Source organism: Pteropus vampyrus, unplaced genomic scaffold, assembly GCF_000151845.1.
Source record: "Pteropus vampyrus isolate Shadow unplaced genomic scaffold, Pvam_2.0 Scaffold405, whole genome shotgun sequence".
NCBI classification, from domain to species: domain Eukaryota; kingdom Metazoa; phylum Chordata; class Mammalia; order Chiroptera; family Pteropodidae; genus Pteropus; species Pteropus vampyrus.
In genome coordinates this window covers 226,435-248,882 of record NW_011889186.1, presented here as the reverse complement: position 1 = coordinate 248,882, position 22,448 = coordinate 226,435, and the positions used below count along the sequence as shown (strand labels likewise).

The 22,448-nt window shown below is 64.8% G+C and overlaps 1 protein-coding gene, 1 non-coding gene and 1 pseudogene across 2 annotated transcripts in view; 1 reads left to right on the top strand and 2 right to left on the bottom strand.

The window, feature by feature from the left end:
- DEAF1 (DEAF1, transcription factor) overlaps positions 1 to 21,338 on the top strand; it is a 23,044-nt gene extending 1,706 nt beyond the window's left edge. Inside the window, exons 2-13 of the mRNA XM_011380814.2 lie at positions 4 to 178; positions 2,627 to 2,724; positions 4,470 to 4,599; positions 4,899 to 5,045; positions 5,340 to 5,479; positions 5,920 to 5,985; positions 9,030 to 9,156; positions 10,005 to 10,133; positions 10,612 to 10,740; positions 12,462 to 12,703; positions 18,326 to 18,415; positions 21,068 to 21,338. Coding sequence (XP_011379116.1) covers positions 4 to 178; positions 2,627 to 2,724; positions 4,470 to 4,599; positions 4,899 to 5,045; positions 5,340 to 5,479; positions 5,920 to 5,985; positions 9,030 to 9,156; positions 10,005 to 10,133; positions 10,612 to 10,740; positions 12,462 to 12,703; positions 18,326 to 18,415; positions 21,068 to 21,172 — 1,578 coding nt within the window. The 3' untranslated portion in view covers positions 21,173 to 21,338. The remainder of the gene's footprint in view (positions 1 to 3; positions 179 to 2,626; positions 2,725 to 4,469; positions 4,600 to 4,898; positions 5,046 to 5,339; positions 5,480 to 5,919; positions 5,986 to 9,029; positions 9,157 to 10,004; positions 10,134 to 10,611; positions 10,741 to 12,461; positions 12,704 to 18,325; positions 18,416 to 21,067) is intronic.
- LOC111731892 lies at positions 6,554 to 6,672 on the bottom strand. The gene has a single exon (XR_002777364.1). It is a non-coding gene; the product is annotated as a 5S ribosomal RNA (ribosomal RNA).
- LOC111731898 lies at positions 13,534 to 13,652 on the bottom strand (annotated as a pseudogene).
- Positions 21,339 to 22,448: the final 1,110 nt, after the last annotated feature.

Below are 22,448 nucleotides of genomic sequence, written 5' to 3'. Positions count from 1 at the left end.
GAGGAGCCGGTCCTCGGCAGGGACGAGGACTCGGAGGAGGATGGCGACTCGGAGGCGGAGCGCGAGACGCGGCGGGTGACAGCCGTGGCGGTGATGGCCGCCGAGCCCAGGCACATGGACATGGGCACCGAGGCCCTTCCCGGTCCCGACGAGGCTGCCGCGGCCGCCGCCTTCGCAGGCAAGTGCCGCCCGCCCGCGCCCGCGCGCACCTGTCCCGCGCGCACCCGCACGACCAGCTGCACTTGACTCGCACCTGGCTACACCTGCCCTCGTGCGCCCCGCACTACCAGTTTACACATGCCCCGCATACACCCCCACGACCAGCCCACACATTCCCGCGCGCACCTGCCCCCACGCAGTCCCACAGCCAGCTGTGTATGGCACGCTCGTGCTCTGCAAAACCAGTCCACACCTGTCACGCACGCACCTACCCCGCGTGTGCACCTGCCCAGATGACCCCACACGAGCAGTCCACATGTGTCCTGCGCGCCTGCTTTGCACCTGCCACGCACCCACCTTGTGAGACCAGCCCACCCACCCTTCCTAAGCACCTCCTCACACCTACCTTGTGTACCCTATTGTCCGTGCACACATGACCATGTGACCAGCCTGGCCTTCCCCTGCATGCACATCTGTTCCCCGAACCCTTTTTCCTTATGCTAGTCCACCTCTTCTCTTCAGCACTCTGCATTCTTTCTGGAACCTTCTCGGCACCTGCTGCTTGCCCCGCTTATCTTCCCCGTCTGTCCTGGGTGCTTGTGACACGCGGGGGCAGAGGTCAGACATGGATCCTGTCCTAGAGTAGCCCAAGGGTGGGCATGTCTGGTCCCCTGAATTCTAAGGGCCTGCAAAGGGGTGACCTGAGGGCTGGGGAACGAGACAATGGTCACCCACCCTGGGAAGGCCAATGGCTTTCTGGGGCATTGACACCAGAGGTCAGCTGCCGTCTGTCTCCCACATGTCCCCTCCTTTCCACTACGGATCTTCCTTTTTTCCAGTGGCATTCTCATCAGGCCCCCTTCGCAGAGGAGAGCCAGTACGAGCTGCTGGCCCACGTGTTGTTCCCTGCCACACAGACCATTGTCATTCTCAAGCTTGGTGACCCATGGAGCTTCTGGCAGTAGTGCCCTTTAGGGTAGTCCCAGACCATGCCCCAAAGTGGTGGAGACTTACCCTAGGACGTACCCCTTCCCAATGGGAGTGTGCCTGGTGGCCCTCAAGGACTCAGAGCTGAGTGTCAGAACCCTTGGAGAGTAGCCTGTGGCTGCGTCACATGTGAGGCGCTGTCCTGCTGGGGGCCGTCACAGCTTTCAGAACTGGACAGCAGCCTTTGGCCCCCACGTGCGGCCGCAAATGTGCACGCGCAGAGAGGGCACATGGCCACCTGTTCACGCGGCGTTCATTCAGCCCCAGAGGTGGGGCGGGTGGGGCACACGCCTCTGGCGTGCCTTGGTCTGTTTGGGATCCTCGGAAAAGCGAGGGAAGATGGCTTCACAGCCCTTAAAGTGTTCAGTTTCATCACTAAACTCTGGTTTGACATTGGGGTTTTGGACTGCAAAGATTTTCCTCAGGTTTTTGTCCTTTTTGCACCTATTTTTGAATGCAGAAATGTGACGTCATTTGTCATGACGTTAGAAAGGCACGTCGACATTCTGTTTTCCTGCAAAAGTGTCTGGTTGCGTACTGCACGTGTTAGGGCAGCGAAGCGCTGTGCTGTCAATGTCTGCGGCCGGTTTCCAGGTGTGGACCTCGACAGCACGCGTCGGCACTGAGGCCGCCTCCCTGGGCACACGGCTGCTCGTGCAGGCTGTAGACCTGAGCGTGTGTTCAGCCCGGCCCCCCCGCCTGTGGGCTCCCTGGGTCCACAGCACGTGGTCTGGTAGCGGAGACGGGTGGGGGCCAGGTGTTCCCAGAGCAGCCGGTGAGTGTGAGTTAATGGAAGGTGCAGAAATCTTTCAACCAGTATTGCCAGAGACGGCCCCAGTGTGGGACACTCTGGAATGCTGTGTGACCCAAGGAGGCCAAGGAGGAGCACGGGGGACAGGCTCTGCAGAGGGGGCGCCCGAGCCCAGGGGCCTGGGTGCTAGGTGTGGGCAGTGGGCCGATGAGGGCGGGTTTGGGAGTGATAGGCGGCTGAGGGGGGAGGGAGAATGTGAGGGAGGTGGACACAGCGGGGGTCTGGGGACACAGCATTCAGTCACCTGATGGTATGCGGTGGAGGCGAAGGGTGGGGGTAGCCTGAGTGAGGGGTTGGCCCATGCCGGGGGTTGGGGGTGGGGTGGGCGGGGGGCCCCACTGGGGAAGGGGCGCATCAGGGGCCCTGTGTGGGACAGGGTTTCTGTGGTCTGATTTCCCCCTTTGGCCTTTGGCCCCCACGTGGGGGGCAGAGCCTGGGCCGCAGGGCTGTTGGGCAGAGCCTGGGCCGCAGGGCGAGCATGGCACACTTTTCACCACAGCGAAAGGCTGTCCTGGAGGCCGGCGGCCTGTCTCCTGGAAGACCCAATTGCTGCCGGGTCGGAAAGTGTCGGTTCCGCTCCGCGTGAGCGTGTCCGAGGCGCAGGCATGCGCTGGAGCTGCGTGGAGGCCTGGTTCAGATGGCGCGCTGAGTCGGGCTCCTGTGTTGCAGAGGTGACCACTGTGACGGTGGCCAACGTGGGCGCCTCGGCGGACAATGTCTTCACGACGTCGGTGGCCAACGCTGCCTCGCTCTCGGGACACGTCCTGGTAAGCTGCCGCGCAGGCTCTCCAGGGCCACCTTTGGGTGGCCTGCTCCCCAGGGTGGCCCGCTCCCTGGAGCCTGCTCGGGCCTGGGCTCAGAGGGCACAGCCGCCACTCTCCTTCAGCCTTGCCGTGGCCGGGGAGTGAGCCCGAGGACTGGTGGACAGAGGGGGCCTTCCCAGCCCCTGCCTCCTTGCTACACGGCCCCGGGGCAGGTGGGGGGTGCCCAGCGTCCGTGCACGCCCAGCTTTCCCCAGCGGCCGGCCCTGCCTGCTTCTGGTCACCCTGGCGGCCCGGCCCTGCCTGCTTCTGGTCACGGCTCCAGATCCCTTTGGTCCCACGTCGTCCCTGTCACCTTACAGCCCAGCGCCCTCCATGCGTGCCATGCGCACCGGGGCCACCCGCTCTGTCACGCTCTGAGCAGCGTCTGTGCCCTCAGAGCCTTCTGTGGCCGTGCTGCAGCACATTGTTCACCCTTTACAGTCAAGGCTTTTCGGAACTTGGGGGCACAGCTTGTTTCCGGGGTGTACACTGCGGGTGGGCGTCTCCAGAAAGCGGACTGTCCCTGGGACCTTTGCCGGACTGTTGAAGTTCTCTTCAGCCTCGATGGCACTCTTGGGACACGAGGCGCCTGATGGCAAAGTTATTGTCTTTTGAGTGGCAACAAACAGAAAACGCGCCTGAACCACCGGGGCGGAGGGTGGAGGGCAGAGGGGGACGTGGCCGATTTGAGGGGTTTGTCCCGTGTGGGGCAACGCCAGGCTGGTGGCCACGTGGTGCTCCTGTGCTTCCTGCCGGTCACTCCTCCTTGGCAGCAGGTTCTGTCCTGTCTGTCCGTCTCGCAGGACAGGGGCCCTGTGGGAAACCGACCAGGGGAGGGGTCTTGAGTGTGCGTGTGCCCCCTGCCTCGGAGGAGGGTGCTCTCAGGCTCCCATGCAGGCAGAGACACCCCTATTCTAGTGGAGGGCTGCCAGGCTCAGCGTTCGCCTCCGGCGGGGCGCCCTCCCAGGCCTGGCGGGGCGGGCCTATGCACGTGTGTGCACGTGTGCGTGTGCGTGCGGTCGGGGCCCCTCAGCACCACGAGGAGCTCCCACTCGATCCCGGAGCTGAGGCGGCGTTTCCCAGTGTGAGGAGCGTCTCACTCATGCGGTTGGCAGGAAAGCACCTGGCCATCCCGGATGCTGGGCTGGGGCTACTGGCTTGGGGGCCCCTGGTCCACCTGAGGCTTCTGAGGGAGGGCCTGATGACCAGCTGGGGTGAGCACCTGGTGGGCAGCACGGTGGCCTGAGCGCCAGCAGGGACGGGAGCGGGGGCTGGCCCACAGGATGTGGGCAGGTTGCCGTGGCCTCCAGGGAGGAGAGCTTTGTCCGAGGGCGGTCTGGGAGGCCCCAGTCCTGAGTGGCTGTGGGGAAGGGGGCCTGCACCAGGCCTGGCTGTGACTGCAGATTGGCCTCTCAGGTGGACAGTGGGGCACTTCCTGTTTCCTGAGCGTGTCTACGGTACACGCTTATTCTGTGACTTTGACCAGCAACGTCGAGCATTTGCTCAGGGCCACACAGACCTAGCATTGCCCCTTCTTATTCTTGGCTCTGTGTTTAAGTGCTTAGTGACATCTTTGAAAGAGACCGCCGAGGCATGGCAGGTGTCCCCTTGGTGATAGCAAGGACCCCGTTGTAGGACCACGCCCCACCGCACAGGTGACACGCCTGGCAGCCATCCTTGGGTGTCCGACGGCATGCTCTTCCTTCTAGTCTGGTAGGACAGCCCTGCAGATTGGGGACAGCCTGAACACCGAGAAAGCCACGCTGATTGTCGTGCATACAGACGGAAGCATCGTGGAGACCGCTGGGCTGAAGGGGTCGGCGGCCCCGCTCACCCCAGGTGAGGGCCAGGAGGGACCTCGCTTATGGCTGCGGCGCCCCAGCTCTTGGGCCCCGGCCCGCGGGCTCGTCGTGGGTAGGGATGGCTAGTGGCGGTGAGCCTAGAGTGCCAGGGTTGCCACGTGTGCCCAGGGAGGCGGGGCTCCCAGGTGGGCACAGCTGCCCAGAGCAGAGGGCGGGCTGCCAGTGCCAGCCACTGAGCAGCGGACGCCCGCCGCTGGGGTTGCGCTGAGCCCATGAGCTTTTTTGGACCCTCACGTGCGTCTGGTGTCTCACTGTCACCATGCTCTCTTTGCCAAGGTCCTCAGTCCCCCGCACCTCCTCTAGCTCCCGGCCAGGAGAAGGGCGGAGGCAAGTACAGCTGGGACCCGTCAGCTTACGACAGCGAGCTGCCCGTGCGCTGCCGCAACGTCAGCGGCACCCTGCACAAGAGCCGGCTGGGCTCAGGTGAGGCCGCCCCGGCCAGCGGGGCGCGTGCGCGGAGCAGGGCGCATGCGCGGCAGGGTCAGCGCAGTGGCCGGAGGCCTGGTCCTGAAGCGGCCGCTTTCAGCGCGGTGCAGGACCACGGACAGTAGCCGGAGTTAAAGCAGGCGGGCACTGGTGGCAGGGGTGGTTGCACGGGCCTGGACGGAGCATCCGAGGAGCTGGGCGGGAGGCGGGAAGGACCTGGCCCAACGTCAGCGAGCAGGAGCTGGCAGTAGGGCATCGCGGTTCACGCCGATGGCTGCCATGTCACTCCAGGAGGCCGGGGCCGGTGCATTAAGCAGGGGGACAACTGGTACAGCCCCACGGAGTTCGAAGCCATGGCGGGGAGAGCCAGCAGCAAGGACTGGAAGAGGAGCATCCGCTACGCTGGCCGGCCGCTGCAGTGCCTCATCCAGGTACTCCTGCGGGAGCGTCTGCCCGCGAGGCCCGCGACTCTGGACCAGGCTCTCGCCTCCCTGCCTGGCCTCCTGACCTTGCGCTAGGGCACGTGATGTTTACCCCAAGGACCGAGGACTGCTCAGTTGGGTGGGGCCAGGCAGGGGCTCCTGGGGTATGCGGGCCGTGCTGTGACTTTTGAGACACCCGGCCTCCCCACCCTCCAGTTCCCTCCCTGGGGGAGGCTCCTAGGTGTTGCTTCTAGCTCAGCTCTTGGGGAGTTGACAGAGGGCGCTGTAGGGAGGAAGGAGGTGGTCTTGCTTGGGCGTGATTCACAGGAGCTGAAGGACAGAAGGTTCTGGATTTGGGGTCTGTCTTTGTGGGCAGTTGCAGAATGGCAGCCGTGGGCTTGACGGCGCACCAGGCCAACCACGGTATGTCCGGCACTGTCTGGTTTCAGGACGGGATCCTGAACCCTCACGCTGCGTCCTGCACCTGTGCTGCCTGCTGTGACGACATGAGCCTGGTGAGTGCCGGGGCTCCCCGCCCCGCCCGGACCAAGGCGCCGTTCCCCTCCAGGGCTCATCTTTGCCCGCCGTCCCTGGCACCCTGTCGGGCCACCGGGGCTGTCATGGTTTCTCGCCCAGGCCCCGCTCTCCAGCACGTCTGGTGACTGATGCCTTGACAGGCACGCGGCCGGCCTAAGTGGCGTTCAGAGGACAGGGAAGGAGACTCCGTAAGTGGCGGACCGCTCCTCCGACAGCACATGAGCGTAGACCGCGGCCTCGCCCACGGCCCCGCGCTGACGTGCGCCCACGGCCCGCCACTCGGTGGCCCGCCCTGGGGGCGCTCCAGTGAAGCCTCTGTGTTCTCTGCAGTGTTCCCTTTTCCTAAGCTCTTAAGCGTTTCACGGGTTTTAACACAGATACACGATTGTGGCACTAACTTGTGGCGTATCCCCATGCCAGTCCTGTTTCGACCTTCCTTAGTTTTTTTTTCCTTAATTTTTTTTAGGTGAGGCAACCCTCGGTTGACCTCACAGGTTGCAAGGACCTCGTCAGCTTACAATCCCTTTTTTTTTTAATTATGTTTTATGCCTGCAGCGCTTGGTCTTCCTAGGTGGTCTCCCATCCGAGTACTAACCAGGCCCGACCCTGCTTAGCTTCCGAGATCAGACGGGATCGGGCGTATTCAGGGCGGCGTGGCTGTAGACTCTAGTTTTAATGTTGTTTTAAAATGTCGAAGTTAGCTTAAAGCTGCTCAGTGAGGCTTCCTTATTTTGGTTGCTCATGTGGTTAGTCACAGGGACATGCGAAAGAAAATTTAATTGGGGGGACACGTCATGTTCTCGAGTGGAAAAACTAAACTGTCTAGTTCACGTATGGCTCAGACGACCAGTGGGACGTCTTTGTGCAGACGGTGAGCGAGTCGCGCAGAACTGGCCAGCGGGACTCTCAGCCGTCTCGCAGGCACGAGGACAGTGCGAGCACATCGGGTCAGGTCCCTGCAGGATGAGACGTGGGGGTCCCGAGCTGTCGGCATCACAGACCGTGCGGAGTCTGTGTGCGGAGCTGGAGCTGCGGTGGGGAGGGCGGGAGACCCGGGGCTCGGCGAGCCGTGCCTGCCGGGCGGGGAGGCGCCCAGTAAACATGCCGGCTCTGCGCAGCGGCCCCGACTCCACAAACACGCTGACTGCAGAACGTGTGGGGAGGGGCAGTGGGGACCGGCGGCCTCGCCAGCCGTGGGAGCAGAGACGCGCACCGGGGGCCTGAGGGTGGACGGTGCCGTGGCACAACCAGGCCGCGGGGCCGGCGGGTCCCAGGGGCCTACCAGGGGCCACAGGGCACTCGCGGCGGCTTCTCGACACGCGGCGCTGGGGCCGTTTGTCAGCACAGATGGCCTCGGCCTGACCCTCACTCCTCACAGACGAGCTCAGAGGGGTCGCAGAGCCAGGTGTGGGACGTAACTGAGACTTATAGGAGAAAACGTGGGGGGAGACTTCATGACCCGGGGTCCCTCACATGGGTCCAAGGGCACAATCCACGAAGCGAGAACGTCGCTGTGTTGGGCTGCATCGTGCTCTGGCCGCAGGAATGCGGTGCAGAGTGCCCTAGGACCGGCTCCCCGAGAAACAACTGTGGCCATGAAAACGGTGGCAGACGACCACCGCGGCCTGTGCAAAACCGGCCCCCCAAGACGTCCGAGGCTGACCGCGTCCGGCCTCTGCGCCGGGGCCACCCCTCCCCTCTCTCCAGGGGGGTGGGCCAGAACCGGGCCTTCTCCCCACTTTGGGCGTCCCATGGGGGGGGCTCCCGCTCCCCGACCCCCTCAGGCGGCTCTTCCTGTGGGTCAGGGGGGTCACACCCCAGCGTGGAGGCCCAGTGAGTGGCCAGGAGCACCCGAGGTGAAGCTGACTGTCACTCTGCTAGACACGGGCGCTGTCCCTGGCCCTAGCTTTCGAGAGCAGTGGAGGTGACAAGAGTGGGCCCCAGTGCCGTGATGTCACGAAGGACGGCAGCAAAGCCAGCACACAGGTAGCAGCGCCAGGAAGCCCGGAGGGGGTCCGTCTCCACAGTGTAAGAGGCAGAGAAGCAGAGGTGTGGACCGTGCAGAGGGAGGGAGGCCGCAGAGGCCCCGCCTGCCAGGGGCCTTGTGCCCAGTGGCGGACAGGCCTCGAGGACACGCTCACGCCCGGGCTGTGGGAAGCACGTCGGGAGTCGCCCCCTGCCCGGCTGAGAGAGCAGAAGCGGATTTCCCCGTGGTCTGGAGGCCGGACATCTGAGACGGGTGCTGACTGGCTTCCTGGAGAGCAGGCAGCTGCCTTGTCATGTGGCAGAGGGACAGATGCCCCCTCACGGCCTCACGGCCTCAAGAGCCTTCGTCACCTGCCCCAAATACAGCCACACCAGGGGTGGAGGCCTCCACCTGTGAGTCCTGGGGACACGGGTGGTCCATGGCAGGAGGTGTCTCGTCATAAAGACGTGCAGACCGCGGACGAGGCGGGGCAGGCCCTGGGGTGACAGCAGAGCACCCGAGTTGTGTGCGAGGACCAGGCTGGGCCGGTGCCGGGTGCGTGGGGTGTCGGGGTGTGGCTTTTTCCAGAGGTCGGGGACACGCAGCAGGACAGTTGTCCTCGAGGGGTCGGGGACACTGTCCTTTGCAGCCGTCGTGCCTGGGCCTTCGTGGGAACGCGTCTGACACATTCGCTGTTTCCTGTCGTTTGTCCGTGGGCGTTTCTCGATCAGTTAATTACCTCAGGCCGTCCTCCCCCGGGGCGTCTGGGGACGAAGCGTCTGCTGGAACGTCCCTCGCTCCCTGCGGCCGTCTCTCCTCTCTGCTCCCGTTCGTTCTGTCTTCCGGGAGCGCCTGAGCGGGCGATGCGGATGCCGCTCTGGCTCGTTTTCCGAGCCCCGTGACTCCCACTCCCTTCCCGAATGACTCTTCTGCCAGGGAGGCGGGGACTCGAGTGCAGCTCTCGTGTGGGTGCTCGGAGCCCAGCATCGGCCTGAGGCTGGGGCACCACCTCAGGGCCACCATCAGCCTGCCCACCGTCTCCCTCCGCCCCCGCAGAGCGGTCCAGTCCGGCTCTTCGTCCCCTACAAGCGACGCAAGAAGGAGAACGAGCTGCCCGCGGCTCCGGTGAAGAAGGAAGCCAGCAAGGGCATCGCGCTGCTGCCCGCCGCCGCCGCCACCGCCTGTGAGTTCCTGCCGGGCGGGGCGTCCCGCCCGCCGGCCACCATGGCCAGCGTCCCTTAAAGCAGGCCCTGCAGGGCTGGCGGGTCCTCCTGTGTCCCCTTCCTGCCTGCCTTCCTGCACCTCGGGGACCGGCCCCCGGGGCGGGAGGGCTCCCCGCTCGTGAACTGAGGACAGTGTGCGGCACACACTGCTCAGGGGAGGCTCCCCGGCCTCCTGGGGGCGTCAGGGTCTCGCCGTCCTCGAGGCAACATCTCCGCCTTTCGGCCTGGGCAGCTTCCGGAATGCCCGCTCCGTGCCCCGCGGACGTGGCCTAGCAGGGGGCTCGCGGCGTGGGGGCGGGTCTGGCTTTGTTGAGAACCGTGGAAACGTGGGAGAGACAGACGGGGAGACGTGGGAGCCTGACAGCTGGCGCCGTCCCAGAGGCTGCCGGCGCCCCCGGTGCAGGGCGACCCCGCGGAGACGGGGTGCAGACACTGGGGGACACCACCGTGTTCTCCTTGCTCTTAAGTCAAACTACAGAGTGGGTTTTGAGTTGTTTTAAATTTTAGTTTTGCTTTCGACCAGGCAGTTCTTTTGCGTGTCCAAACCCAAACGTTGCAAGCAGCGCGTTTGCCATGGGAAGCCCGCCGTCCCTGCCACGCCTGGCTGTGTCCCCGCAGGCTCCCGGGGTCACCCACCGCCGTCCCTGCCATGCCTCGGTCCCCATAGGCTCCTGAGGTCACTGCCCTCTTCCGTGTCCTTGCAGAGGTGACTGGAGCGCATCCGGCGTGGTGTCCATGTCCACGCCTGGGTCTCAGCCCCAAGCCTTGGCCCCAGTGTGGTAAAGTAAAAAACACTTCTACTTTTCAGTCACAGTGACGCCCTCGGGACAAATTGCCACCTCTGGTGCACTGACCTTTGACCGGGCGTCCACTGTGGAGGCCACGGCCGTCATCTCGGAGAGCCCGGCCCAGGGAGATGTCTTCGCGGGAGCCACGGGTGAGTCCCAGCACCTGCCCCACCCACCTCCCCTCTGCTGGGTCGGCATCTGTCAGTCGTCTGGTACCAGGCGGGGTGAGCAGGGGTATTTGGTTGGTGAGCTCCAGGTGAGCCTGAGCTTGGGCAGGAAGGGGTGTGGGGCAGGCGGGAAGGGGAGACAGGACAGGTAGGGGGCGGATGTGGCAATCACTGGGACAGCCCACCTGCCCTGAGAGGCTGAGAAGGCTCAGTCTGGTGACTACGCTCAGGAGCAGCACTGTCCCTTAGACACAGGGCACGTGGCTGTGAACATCGCAGCAGCCACAGCAGGGGGCGGAACGAGGGGTGTGTTCCAGACGGCATCGCTGTGGCAGCTCTGGCCCGTGTGGCAGGAGCCAGGCTAAGGGACAGCGCAGCTCTGGGCAGGCCGAGGTGTACGGCCTGTGTGGCCAGTGCCTGGGCCGCGAGGCCATGCCGTCCTGTCCTTCCTTGTCGCCAGTGCAGGAAGCCAGCGTGCAGCCCCCATGCAGGGTCGGCCACGCGGAGCCCCACTACCCCGGCTACCAGGACGGCTGCCAGGTCGCGCCCTTTCCGGAAGCCGCTCTGCCAACATCGCATCCCAAAATCGGTCAGTTTGGGGGGTCGCCGCACACCAGGTCCTCGGACTTGCTCCTGAGGGCGCTGGTTTGGTGCCCACTGCCCATGGGAACACGGCTGCGCCCGGTCACTTGGGGGTCGTACACGGCTGCCCCTGCTACACGTCAGGCTGCTCGTGCACGGAGACCGTGTGGCCCACGCCGCCCGAGGCCCTGCCGGGCCCTGTGGAGGGCTGAGGCTCCGCCCTCCCCTCAAGGACGCCTGTGCCCCGGGCGCGGCCTCGCTCCACGCAGAGCCGGCCGGGGCTGCGGGGGAAGCGCCAGCGTGAGGACCTGCGCCTGGGCGCAGGCGGCCCTGACGCCGCGTCCCGTGTGGGACAGACTCCTGCGTCACCGCACTCTGCGCAGTGCTGCGTGGGGCCCCTGCGTGCCCGTCGCACCAGCAAGGCCACGGCGGACGGAAACGCGCTCGTGGTTTGTGAACCCAGCCCTCTCGTGCCCGCGCCCTCGCCTGTTCGCTCCTCTCGCCCGGGTAGACGCTCTCCAACCCCGAAGCCCCCTGCACTCTGCCCCCCACGCACACCGCGCCCCCAGCTCCTGGGCCCAGCCGCGTCCTGGGCGATGGCGTGCCCCGCCCCGTGTGGCCCTCAGCTGCTTGTCCCACGGTCCACTTGCCCGTGCACTGATTCATTTCAGTGTGGACTCAGAGTTTGCCCTTATTGTCTGGGCTGTAACCTGTTACTGTCATTATTTGTTCCCGAATTGTCCGCGATCTGGCCCCTTGTCTCTTGAGTGTGTCCTTACTTTCGGGCACAGGGAAGTGTTGAAGGCTCATGTTGGGGTTTTGGGGAGTCCTGAGCCTTTTAGTAGGTGGTGTTGCAGAGCCGAGTGCCAGCCTCGGGCCTGGTGAGCTGGGCTGGACGGTTGTGACCGGAGCTCCGACTGCCCACGTCCAGCGACTTCACGTGGGCAGCTTGGAACGGGCCGCAGTGGAGTGTCAACGCCGAGAGCCTGGCCAGTGCTGCAGACCCGGTTCTCTGGGGAGACCTGCTCTTGGGCATGCGTGCCCCAGGTCGTGGGCACCCCGGGCCGTGCGTGGAGTCTTGTCTCCATCCCAACCGTGGAAACCGTAGGGGTCACTCGAGTCTCCTCTCTTTCCATCTTTGTAACTTTCTTCTCTGGCTGAGAAGCCTCGGTCCCGTTGTGGGCGGCCACAATGCCAGGAGAGTTTCTGCGTGAGCAGACACGTGGCCAGGAGACTCCGGGTCCCCTTTGTAGTTAGCTTTCGGTCGAGACGACGTTGGTCAGTGGCACCGCACGCACGTCGGGTGTGCAGCCTTGCATCCGTGTCTGTCACGGGCTTGCCCCCAGAGTCCAGTTTCCACCTGTCCCACGTGTGACTGCCTCGGCCCCCCCGTCCCTGCGTCTGGTTTACTGTGCACGTGATTGAGTCCGGAGCCACTTCCCTCCCGTCATTGTCCTCTCAGCGGGTCCTGCAAGGCCCGTCTGTGGCGGCCCCACACGGGCACGTCCTGCTCGCTGTCCGTGTGTATGTCACCTGTGGACATGTGGCTCCCACCTGTGCGCGTGGAGCTCTGAAGACATTGGGGGCATTTTGGGAGGAGGCCCTGGGACAGTCACCCCTACCGACCACTGACCACCCTGCTCCCCAGCATCTGACGACAGCGTCCAGCGGGCGGTTGACGCGGGGACCTGTGTGACACCCGACTCTGGTTTGCTTCCCACCATCTAGTGCTGACGCCGCTGCCGGCCCTGGCTGCCCCGCCCTCCAGCAAGCCCGCATCCCCCGTAGTGGTCAACGGGCTAGAGATGTCGGAGCAGCGGAACTGGCTGTACCTGGAGGAGATGGTCAACTCGCTGCTCAGCACGGCCCAGCAGCTGAAGACGCTGTTCGAGCAGGCCAAGCAGGCCAGCTCCTACCGCGAAGCCGCCGCGGCCCAGGCCCGCACTCAGGCCGATGCGGAGCGCAAGGAGGTGAGCCCGGCTGGCATGGCGGCTGGAGACACCGTGTCCGCCGCTTGGGGCCAGCCGCTGGCCAGGGTTTCGGGTTCTCGCAGATGGATTGGTCTGCCCACGAGGACGACAGTCGCGTGTGCCCGGCCGGCCCTTCTCGAGCACTGACCGGGATGGACGTGGCGGTCCTTTCGAGCCGTCACATGGTAGGAGTGTCTCGTGTGTCGTTAAGTTTGGAGAACCGGCAAGTGTGTCTCTGGGGCAGCTGTCAGGGCGGGCGCTCTCTGTCCCCACCCCCAGGTCCCGTCGTGGCATCTCACCGTGTCTTCTCACTGCGTCCTGCTGAAGCGGGGCCCGTGTGGCGTCGAGGGGGACAGAGCGTCTTGCTCGAGATGTGCCGCTGTAGGGAAAGCCCTCAGCCCGCCTTCCCTTCCTCCACGTCGTGGCCGTGGGCGTGGGGGGCGGGCACCATGCGCTGCCCAAGGGCAGGTGCTGGGGTCCCAGCAGCGTGCAGTGGGCGTGGTCATGACCCTTGTCAAGCTCACACCCAGCACGGGCACTGGGCATCGCTGTGAATCAGGGTGGGGCCGGGGGGTGCGGGAAGGGCCACCACTGCTTCCTCTGGGCAGACTTCCTGGGGGGGCAGGGGCGGGGGCCCACAGTGGGCGGTTACCACGAACTTTCTCATGGGGTTCTGGTGCGTCAACCAAGTCAGGCTGATGTTTTTCTACTAAAGCTACACTCAAAAGATTTTCACTCTTTCTTAGTTTTCATAGATCACAAAAAAGACGAGCTTGTCGGGTTTTAATTTTCTAAGTGATTTCTTAACGTGCGAGTTTTATTCTTTGTTACGCCTATAGCACCTGATGTTCCCAGGCGGTCTCCCATCCAAGTACTAACCGGCCCCGACCCTGCTTAGCTTCCGAGCTCAGACGGGATGGGGCTTGTTCAGGGTGGCGCGGCTGCAGACGATTTTTTTCTTTTTTAAAAAGTGTTCTTGTTTCGGTTAAGTTGATGCGCAGCATTATGTGAGCTTGTGGTTTGACGCAGAGATCAGACATTTGTGGAACTTATGAGTCCCCCTCCATGCATCTCGTTCCCACCGGGTGCCATGCGCTTTTCCTAAAGAGAGAGACTTGAAAAGTAGTTAAAGAAGAAATTCCAAAGCGACCCCTGCTCAGCGCTGAATTCTATAGAACAGAGACAAGCAGGCGAAAGCCCGGAGCCGTCGCCCACCTAGCGTGGCGAGGGCTGCACCTGGGAGGGCCCTGGGCCTCTCCTCACTCTGCAGCGGGTTTCACAGCAGGAAGGCAGCCACCGTGAGGCCACCGGCGCAGCTGCTCGGTGGCCGAGACCCGCGGGGGAAGGAAGCGCAGCGGCCGTGGGCGCCGCATCAGCGGGGAAATGAAACCAGCAGCCTGCGGTGGAGAAATGAAACGGACAGAAACAGATGGAACCAGCCGTTGACCCTTTTACAGCGAGTGCCTGGCCGGTGAGCCCTGTGGGCGACTTACAGCAGAGACGCCCGCAGGGGCGGGCCTGTCCCCGCATGGCCCAGCCTCGCTGGGAGCTGCCTCGTCCCCAGGAGGCCCACGTCACCTCTTGGTTGGGGAGGCTTGGTCCTCAGAGGGCTCGGTGACGGGTGCCATCACGACAGGCGGGGCGAGCCCCTCACCCCCGGGACGATCGCTCTTCGGTTCGTGAACATTTCCGTGGCGGCGCCCTAAGCCTCAACCAATCCCGGCACCTGGGCCGGCACGTCCGGGGACGGGGGACAGCGTGCTGGACTCTAACCCGGTCGACACTGCGCCCCGCATGTGGGCCCCCTGCGCTTCCCCGTGGGCTCGACCCCCCAGTCCTGAGACCCAGCCGTGCCACGCACGCCTGCCGAGGGCCCGTCGCGCCCCTGCTCATGTGGGGGACGTGGCGTCTGGTGTCGTGCTGCCGTGTGGCCGACCTCCGTGACTTGACTGCTGTGTCCCCGGTGATCACCGCCCGTGCCGGCCTCGTTTCCAATGCCTGGTCATGTCCGGTTCGTGCCACGGCAAACACTGTCTTGCCTGCTGTGCGTTCGCGTGGCGGGCCCCTGACCGCGCAGGGGGCGGGTCCCCGTGTGCAGGAGCATGAGAGGAGCACCAGGTCGCCCTTCACCGAGGCGTCCTTGACACGCCACGGAATTCACCCTTTTGAGCGTGCGGTTCAGCAGTTGTCAGCTTATTCACAAACGTGAACGGCCACCGGCGCCGTCTGAGTCCACACCCTTTCGTTACCCCAGAAAGATGCCAGCCCCACGGGCAGCCCCTCCCTCCCGGCCCCGGCAGCCCCGACCCGCTGACCCCGTGGACCTGCCTGCCTGGGACGTCCCCCGCAGGTGGGGCGCACAGCGGGCCGCATCCGGCATCCCTCGCGTGGCTTCGCGTGCTCAAGGCCGCCTGGTGCCCAGCACGTGGGCGGCCGCCTGTGTCCTCCACGCAGCTCTTGGTGGGCGTGTGGGCGTGTCCGGCTCTGTCGGGTGCGGCTTTGCTTGTAGCCCACGTTTCCGCGTCTCTCAGGCATGTTGGAACTTGCGGGCTCGTGTGGCTGTGTGTGGAGCTTCGGGTGCCTAGCGGTGCCCCCCCACGGCCGTGCTGTGTCGCCCCCGACAGCAGAGTGTGCGGGTCCCGGTTTCCCACGTCCCCGCCGGCACCCGTGGCTGCCTTTGTGTCCTGGGTGCTGTGCCCAGTGGGTGCGAAGTGTGACCTCGTCGTGGCTGGACTTGTGTGTCCTCGGTGACCGAGGGGTGGAGCTTCTGTCCCCATGAGATGGGCCACCTCTGTGTCTTCTTTGGAGTCACGTCTTTTCAGGTTTTTGCCTGTTTTAAGTTGGGTTAAAATCAACATACTATAAAAGTTAAGATTACCCGTCGATCCCGTAAATGTTACCAGTTACCTGTTACGTGGCAGGCACCGTTCCAGTTACTGAGTGGGGTTGATGGCTTTTGTGGGTTTTCCCCCAGAATCAGCAGGGATCGGGAACACTTCAAAGGGTGGGGCGGGACCTGAGATGTAAGGGGTGACCGCAGGGGAGCAGCCCCCAGCTGCACAGCCGGCCTGCCCATCGCCCGGCAGGTCCCGTCAGGTGAGGAAGTGTCTTCACAGAGCTGCCCCAGGTGTGTCGGGGGACAAAAAGGGACCATGTGCTGTGTCCTCCGATTCTGATGGTGTGTAGCACTGTGAGTTGGGAGATGGACACTTGCGTCCTCACCTGCTCTACCCCGACGCAGGCCACTGACACTGTGTGTCCGGGGACCCCACAGTGTCCCACGTGCTCCCCTGTGGGCCTCCCTCCTTCCCTGGAGACACAGGCCAGACAGAGGCTCAGGCAGGCGAGGAGCTAGAGTTTGGGGTGGGGCCAGCAGCACAGGCACCTGAACCACGCTGGGCAGGAAGTGGGGGAGGGGAGGGTGGGGGAGGGTGGGGGAGGGGTGCGGGAGGAAAGCAGCCCCGCCCCAATGTGTGCCCTTCCTCGCCAGCTTGCGCAGGCCTCTCCATCACGCGGGAAAGTTCGCGAGCGGCTGAGACACGTTTCCCTCCCTCAGTGACCACCGGGGTGAGCGCACTGCAGGTGGCTGCAGACTAGACCGCGATGTGGTGTTCCCCCCCGCAGGCGTGGGGCGCCGCCGTGTGTGCCTCACATTCTCCCGGCTCATGGCCCCTCCTCTCCCCGTGTGCCCCTCGGGGCCAGACGCTGGCTGGTCGTCGCTGGGGCATGCGGGAGCCGACATCCGTGTCCCTTAGGCCAGCAAGGTGCCCAGGTGCCGATGTGGCTGCTGTGGCGAGGTCCCCACCCCTGCAAGGCTGGGCTGTGCATTTCATGTGTGAGTTTATGTATTTCTAGGAAAAAAATATGACATGAAATCTCTTTATCCTCCAAACCCTCTGCTCACTGGTGACTGCTAAGCTCGTTAGGGGCTTGGCCGGGCTGTGCAGCCTCCTGGGCCTTTGAAGTGGCCAGGAGTGTGGCCAGCATGGTTGTGCTTCCTCTCCTGCTGTAGGTATGATGTGTGACCCAGACATTTCATCAGAGCCTGAGCCGTGTCCGCCCTCAACTCAGTGTCAAGGCCTAGGGGCCCTGCCCGGCGTGATGGTGGCAAAGGCTTGCCCCTTGCAGTCCTGGCGGCCAGCCAAGCACCTGCAGATGGGGTCAGCCACCCAGCACTGTGTGCTCCCCCTTCTAACAGAGGGTTACAGGCCTGACCTTTGTGGCCTGGGGTGACTCCGGCTCCTGGACGCTGGGTTCTTGTGAAATTAAGTGTCCCGGAAGAGTCCGCTTGGCAGGCGTCCCACGTGGCTGGCGGCTCAGCAGTGCTGAGGCTCCGGCTTGAGCAGCATCCAGGGGAGGAGACCCCGACACACCCCAAGACGCCCCCGGTGGTGGCCTGCCTGCCGGCGAGCTTGCGTGCTGTCCAGGCGCTGCCTGCGCCTTGCTGGGTTTGCCGTGAGGTCCTTGCTGTGGCGTGACGAGGTCAGCCCGTGCAGGAGCGGTCCCTGTCCCCACACCAGCCCCCGGGGAGCGGGTCCTCCCTGCCACGGACGCACCACTGCCGGCGCTCGTGCTGGTCCTGGCGCTGGGCAGAGGCAGGAAGCTCTGGCGCCTGCGGGGGGGGGGGGTGCGGCGTCCCCTCGCGACCTGTGACCAAGCGCAGGTGCTGTGGGGCCAGGCCCCTCATCCTGGTGTCTGGAACGTGACCCGGTTCAGCGCAGCCGGGGGGCGAGGAGGGCCCCTGAGCTGTGCCCGCGGGCCGCTCTGCGTGTGGCCAGCTCCACGGGGCTCACCCAGCGGAAGAACAGCTCCTCCCTGGCACGGGCATGGCATCCGGCGGGACCCAGCGCCTGGCCGCAGGGCCTAGGGCAGCCTGCCCCGCGGCCTCCGGGCGGCTGCGGGCTTCGTCCGCTGTTTTCTCCACGTATCGGCCGTTCAAAGGGGAGGCTCAGGCCGAGTGCTCCCGGCCTCGGGTCCCATGGACACGTTTTTGGAGTGAGCGCACACGTTTTTGGGGTGGTTTTGTGAGTGGAAAAACGTCAATTGTGGTAAATATAGCATTTTGCAAAGGGGAAGCTGAGGTTCAGAACAGAAACCTGGGGCGACCTGCTGTGTTCCCCATGCGTAGGCGGGAGGCGGAGGTGGTCAGCAGTGTGACAGGTGTAGGTGCCTGGTGCCTCCACCACCGCACAGCCCCCATGGCCCATGCCACCAGCGTCAGCCAGAGACAGGCTTCGTGCCCGTGTGCAGGCCCCGGCTGGCCTGTGACGCACGGAGGAGCAGAATGCATCTCCACGAGCCGCGTGGCTGCAGCGTGTGGACCATGGGCCGCGTGGCGTCTGGGGGTGTCCAGGGCCTGGGCCTGCCATCGAGAAGTCTGTCCCCACGCCTGGCTCCCTGCACCTGGTGGGGGCCTGGGCCCCGGGACCTGGAGGGTGGCAGCACTGCCCACCTCTCCTCCACAGAGGAGCCGATTCTAGAGGTGACAGCAGTGCGTGTCGGGGCAGCGTTGGGGACGGGACCCGTGACAGTCCCGGGGAGGCCCTAGCCCCATCCAGTCTGCCCTTGGTGCCTGTGGCCCCTGCGTCCCCACGACACTGACTGGCCCCTGTGTCCTTGCAGCAGTCCTGTGCCAACTGCGGCCGGGAGGCCATGAGCGAGTGCACCGGCTGCCACAAGGTCAACTACTGCTCCACCTTCTGCCAGCGCAAGGTACTGTGCCGCCCCCCGCCCCGGCGCCAGCACCCGCGCCCCCTGCTGCACGTCCCCTCCCCCCAGACCCCGCTCCTGGGGCCTCGGCCCTGTCGCGCCCAGCGCCTCCCGAGGCCAGACGGCTCCACGCAGGTCATGAAAGCTGGAGTGGGCAGTTCTGTCCAGCCCATCGCTGCTTCGATCTAAGGGACTTGGAGGGCGCGTCCTTGCGGAGCCCCCGCTGGCTCAGCCTCTCTGCAGGACGGCCACGCCGAGGGGCGGGCCACGCCGGCGTCTCTTCCTGTGCCCACTGGAATTTTGCCGTTACAGTGACGCATGGGGTGGACAAGCAGCAGGCGACGTGGTCACTGGCTGGCCCACACTGCCCACCACCTAGCTGTGCTGACACAGCCTCGCCCCAGCCAGGAACCGGCCACTTCGCATGCTCAGTGGAGCCCTTGGGGTCCGGATATTGCCGGGATGGGCAGGGTGACCGTGCAGCCCAGTGTGGGGTGCAGCCAGAGGAACCCCGGAGACCTGCCCGTGGCCTGGCCTGGTGGGTGCTAGAGACAGGAGGGGACAAAATGACTGAGAAAGGGTGTCGGTGCTGGTATCACTGTGCCCGGGCACTGTGACGTGCATGGGCGGGGAGAGGCTGGTCTGTAGTGTCCCTGGCCTTGAACCAGGGTCTCCCTGTATCTGCCTGATGGGATCGTCTCACTGGAGAGGCCTGTCCGCCCCAGGCTGTGGCCTCGGACCCTTGTCCTCGTCCCTACGCGCTGCAGTCTCGTGTAAACCATCCTCATCGAGCTCGAGTGGCCCTGAAGGACAGGCCTCAGCGGCCGCAGTGACAGCCAGCCTCCAATGGCACAGCTCCCAGGCCGCCCGTGCCCCGGGGGGCTGGGGGTGCCATCAGCCTTGTGCTGGGTGCTAGCTCGTGGCCTCGGTGTTCGCTCTGGATGTGGGAGGTGTGTGTGGGGTGCGTTTTCATCGAGGCGTGATCCGCAGACCACAGACGGTCATGAGGACACAGTTCAGGGCTTGTTGCTGCATTTGCTGGGCACCCATCACAGCTCGGCCATCGCTCTTTCCACGCATGGGGCTCCCAGGGCCTTGCCTTCCCTGGGCGACCCGCTCGGTGGTGTCCAGGGCCTGCCCCTTCCTCTCAGTGGGGCTGGGGCCTGCCCACGCTGGAGCCCGTGCCTGAGGCTAAGTGCCATTCCACGGAGGGTGGACCACGCCGTGTCTCTGTTCCTCAGCGAAGGCCTTCGAGGTGTCCCCCTGTCCAGCCGCTGTGACTGGCGCAGCTTTGAACGTTTCGCGCGAGTTCACAAAGGTGGACGCGTGTCCGCCTGGCCGCGTAGCAGATTCGCGTTGATCAGGAAGCTTCCGGACCGCGTCCCGCCCGCAGCGACGAGGGTTCCGGCGTCTCCGCGCCCTGCCAGTGCGGGTCCCTGTCCACCTGACCGGGGCGTCCGGGGCGGGGGTGCGGCCCCGCGCGGTTGCGCCCTGCGTTTCCCGTGGCCAGGGCGGTCGCGTGCCGTTCTGCGTGCTCACGGGGCAGCTGCGCGTCTGCTGGGGCGGGGGGCGGTGTCTCCTGCTCTTCGCCCGTTGCTCAGCGGGGTCGTTTCTGTCCTTGCTGAGTCCGGCGCTCTGTGCGGGTGCCGGATGCGAATCCGCACCGTTTTCTCTCCTCGGTCTGGGAGGACAGTGTCATTTGTAGGGCAAAAGTTTTTAATTTTGATGAAGTTCAGTTTACCAAAAACAGTGTTTCATGGAGCTCAGGCAGGGAGCGTCACGTAACTCAGGGGCGGAGGCTGCTCCCTTCCCGAACGTGTACAGCTTCGGCTCTCACGTTAGGCATTTCATGCGTTTTCAGGTGGGTGTCACACGTGGCGTGACACACCCCAGGCTCGTACACTGTGCAGGTTACGTAGTCAATTGTCGGGTAAAATTAAAATTTTATTCTCTTGATATAACGGTTTCACACTTTAACACTTTTTTCCAACAAAAACTTGGCAGACTTACAGTACAAAACGAGCACGGGCAGCGCGGAAACGCTCGGCCGGGATTCTGCTGCTACTGGCGTTTGCACACGCGTGTGTTCCTCCTAGCACACGCGTCTGTGTTCACACGTAGCACGTCTCTGTACCAGACCTCGGCCTTGCCGCGTGCCCAGGTCCGGCTGTCCTGACTGGCCATGTGGCCGTCTCGCTTCCCTGGCCCTCAGGCCTCTCGAGAGCCTGGTCCAGGCTGAGGCGGCTGCGCGTGGCCTGGGGACAGGCCAGGGTGTGGGCGGGAGCCCTGCGCCATTCCCTGATGGCCGCCGTTGCCCTCACGGGGCGGCCGGCTCCAGCTTCGCCTTCTCACGTCGAGTCCCACGGCACGCTGCAGGCAGCCACGCCACGCGCAGATGCCTCCGCCCGCCCACTCGTTTCTTGTGTTTAGGACCCTGAAAGGGATCAAGGAGGTCAGAGTGGGGGTGCCTTTCGGGTCCGCAGTGTTCTAAGGCCTTCTGGCGGCTGCCCTTCTGAGCCAGCCACTCAGGGTGCGAGGCTGGGCTAGGGTGGGGGGCGGGGAGCGGGCCGCAGCCCCGGGGAAGGGCCACGGCCGCAGGCTCTCGCTCTACGCCGAGGCGGTGGCTCCGGGTCACGCGGGCTGTCCCCCCTGCAGGACTGGAAGGACCACCAGCACGTGTGTGGTCGGTCAGCAGCCGTCACGGTGCAGGGGGACGAGGTCCACGTCGCCGAGAGTGTGATAGAGAAGGTCGCTGTGTGATCACCGGGTCCCTCTCTGCAGTGCTGCGGGGCTGCTGCAGGCCCAGGCCCCCCGAGAACTGTGGGGACAGCGAGAAGGTGAAGGAGCTTGCTGGCCAAGTTACGAACAGCCTTTAAGTGACCTGCGCCCTCAGGCGTGAGCTCGTGCTGCCCAGGAGCCACGGGGACGTTGGACAGCTGGGTGGGCCTCTCCTGGTGCTTTTCCCTCTCGGTCATGAGCATCCCGTCCTATCCACGGCATGTCGTGCTCTATGACATGCATGTACATACACGTGTCTCAATAAAGCTGATGTCCCTTGCCCACCCAGGTGCAGCTCCAGCCCCATCTCCCCCGGTGCCCGGGAGGGAGGACTCAGTGTTCCGACAGCTGCTGGCGGGTGGTGGGTCACCCACAGTGCTCCTCCCGCCCACCTGTCACCAAGGAGCGGGATGGAGGGGGGCTGCCCAGGCACGTGGGGCCCTCAGGCCTCAGAGGTCCCTGTGCGGGGCTGTGCGTGTAATCCTGAAGCAGGTCCCCTACCTCTTCCCTTCGGGGCAGGTCACAGCTGAGAGCCCGGATTTCCTGAGGCCTCCCCCGGCCCCCCCGCACGGACTGCACAGCCTCACGGACTTGCCCCCCCGCTGTCCCGGCTGGGCAGCGGGACCTGGTTCTCAGGCGACCGGGACGCTTATCCGAGGGTCTCGGTGGCCTGTGCCCAGGGTGCATCCTCGTCACTGCCGGCCTGGCTGTTCCCAGAGCGGGGCAGAGGAGGTCTCGGGATCATCGGGTGCAGGGCGGGCACCTGGGGCTCAGCGCTGGTACATTTGGGCATCAGGCTCGCCTGGCCCTGCAGACAGGACCTGCCTCCCCTGCTGACCAAGAGTGCTGCTGGGGAGCAGTCTCTTCATGTTCCGGAAGCTTCTGTGGGTTTCCAGAAAAGCCCTCGGGGCCCCGGGGCCCTGGGCCAGCCATTGCCCCGTTTTCTCTGTGCTGAGGGGCTCAGAGGCCTGGTCTGCACTGGGGAGCCTCTGTGCGGGCTGCGGGGGACAAATGGTGGCCAGCAAGTGTCCCAGTTTACAGCTGCTCCTGCTAGCGCCTCTGAGGCGGCCTGTGAGCCAGGCGGGTTCCGGCACCCCCGCGGGCTCCTGTTCCCAGAAGGTTCTTGCAAGTCGCGAGCACCAGAGACTTGCCTTTTGGGACACGGGCTTGGGGATGAGCCAAGGGGCTGGGCCTGCTCCCCAGAAGCCCCCGGGCCTGCGCTGCGGTGGCCATGGGCCTGGCCGGCTTTGCTGCGTTT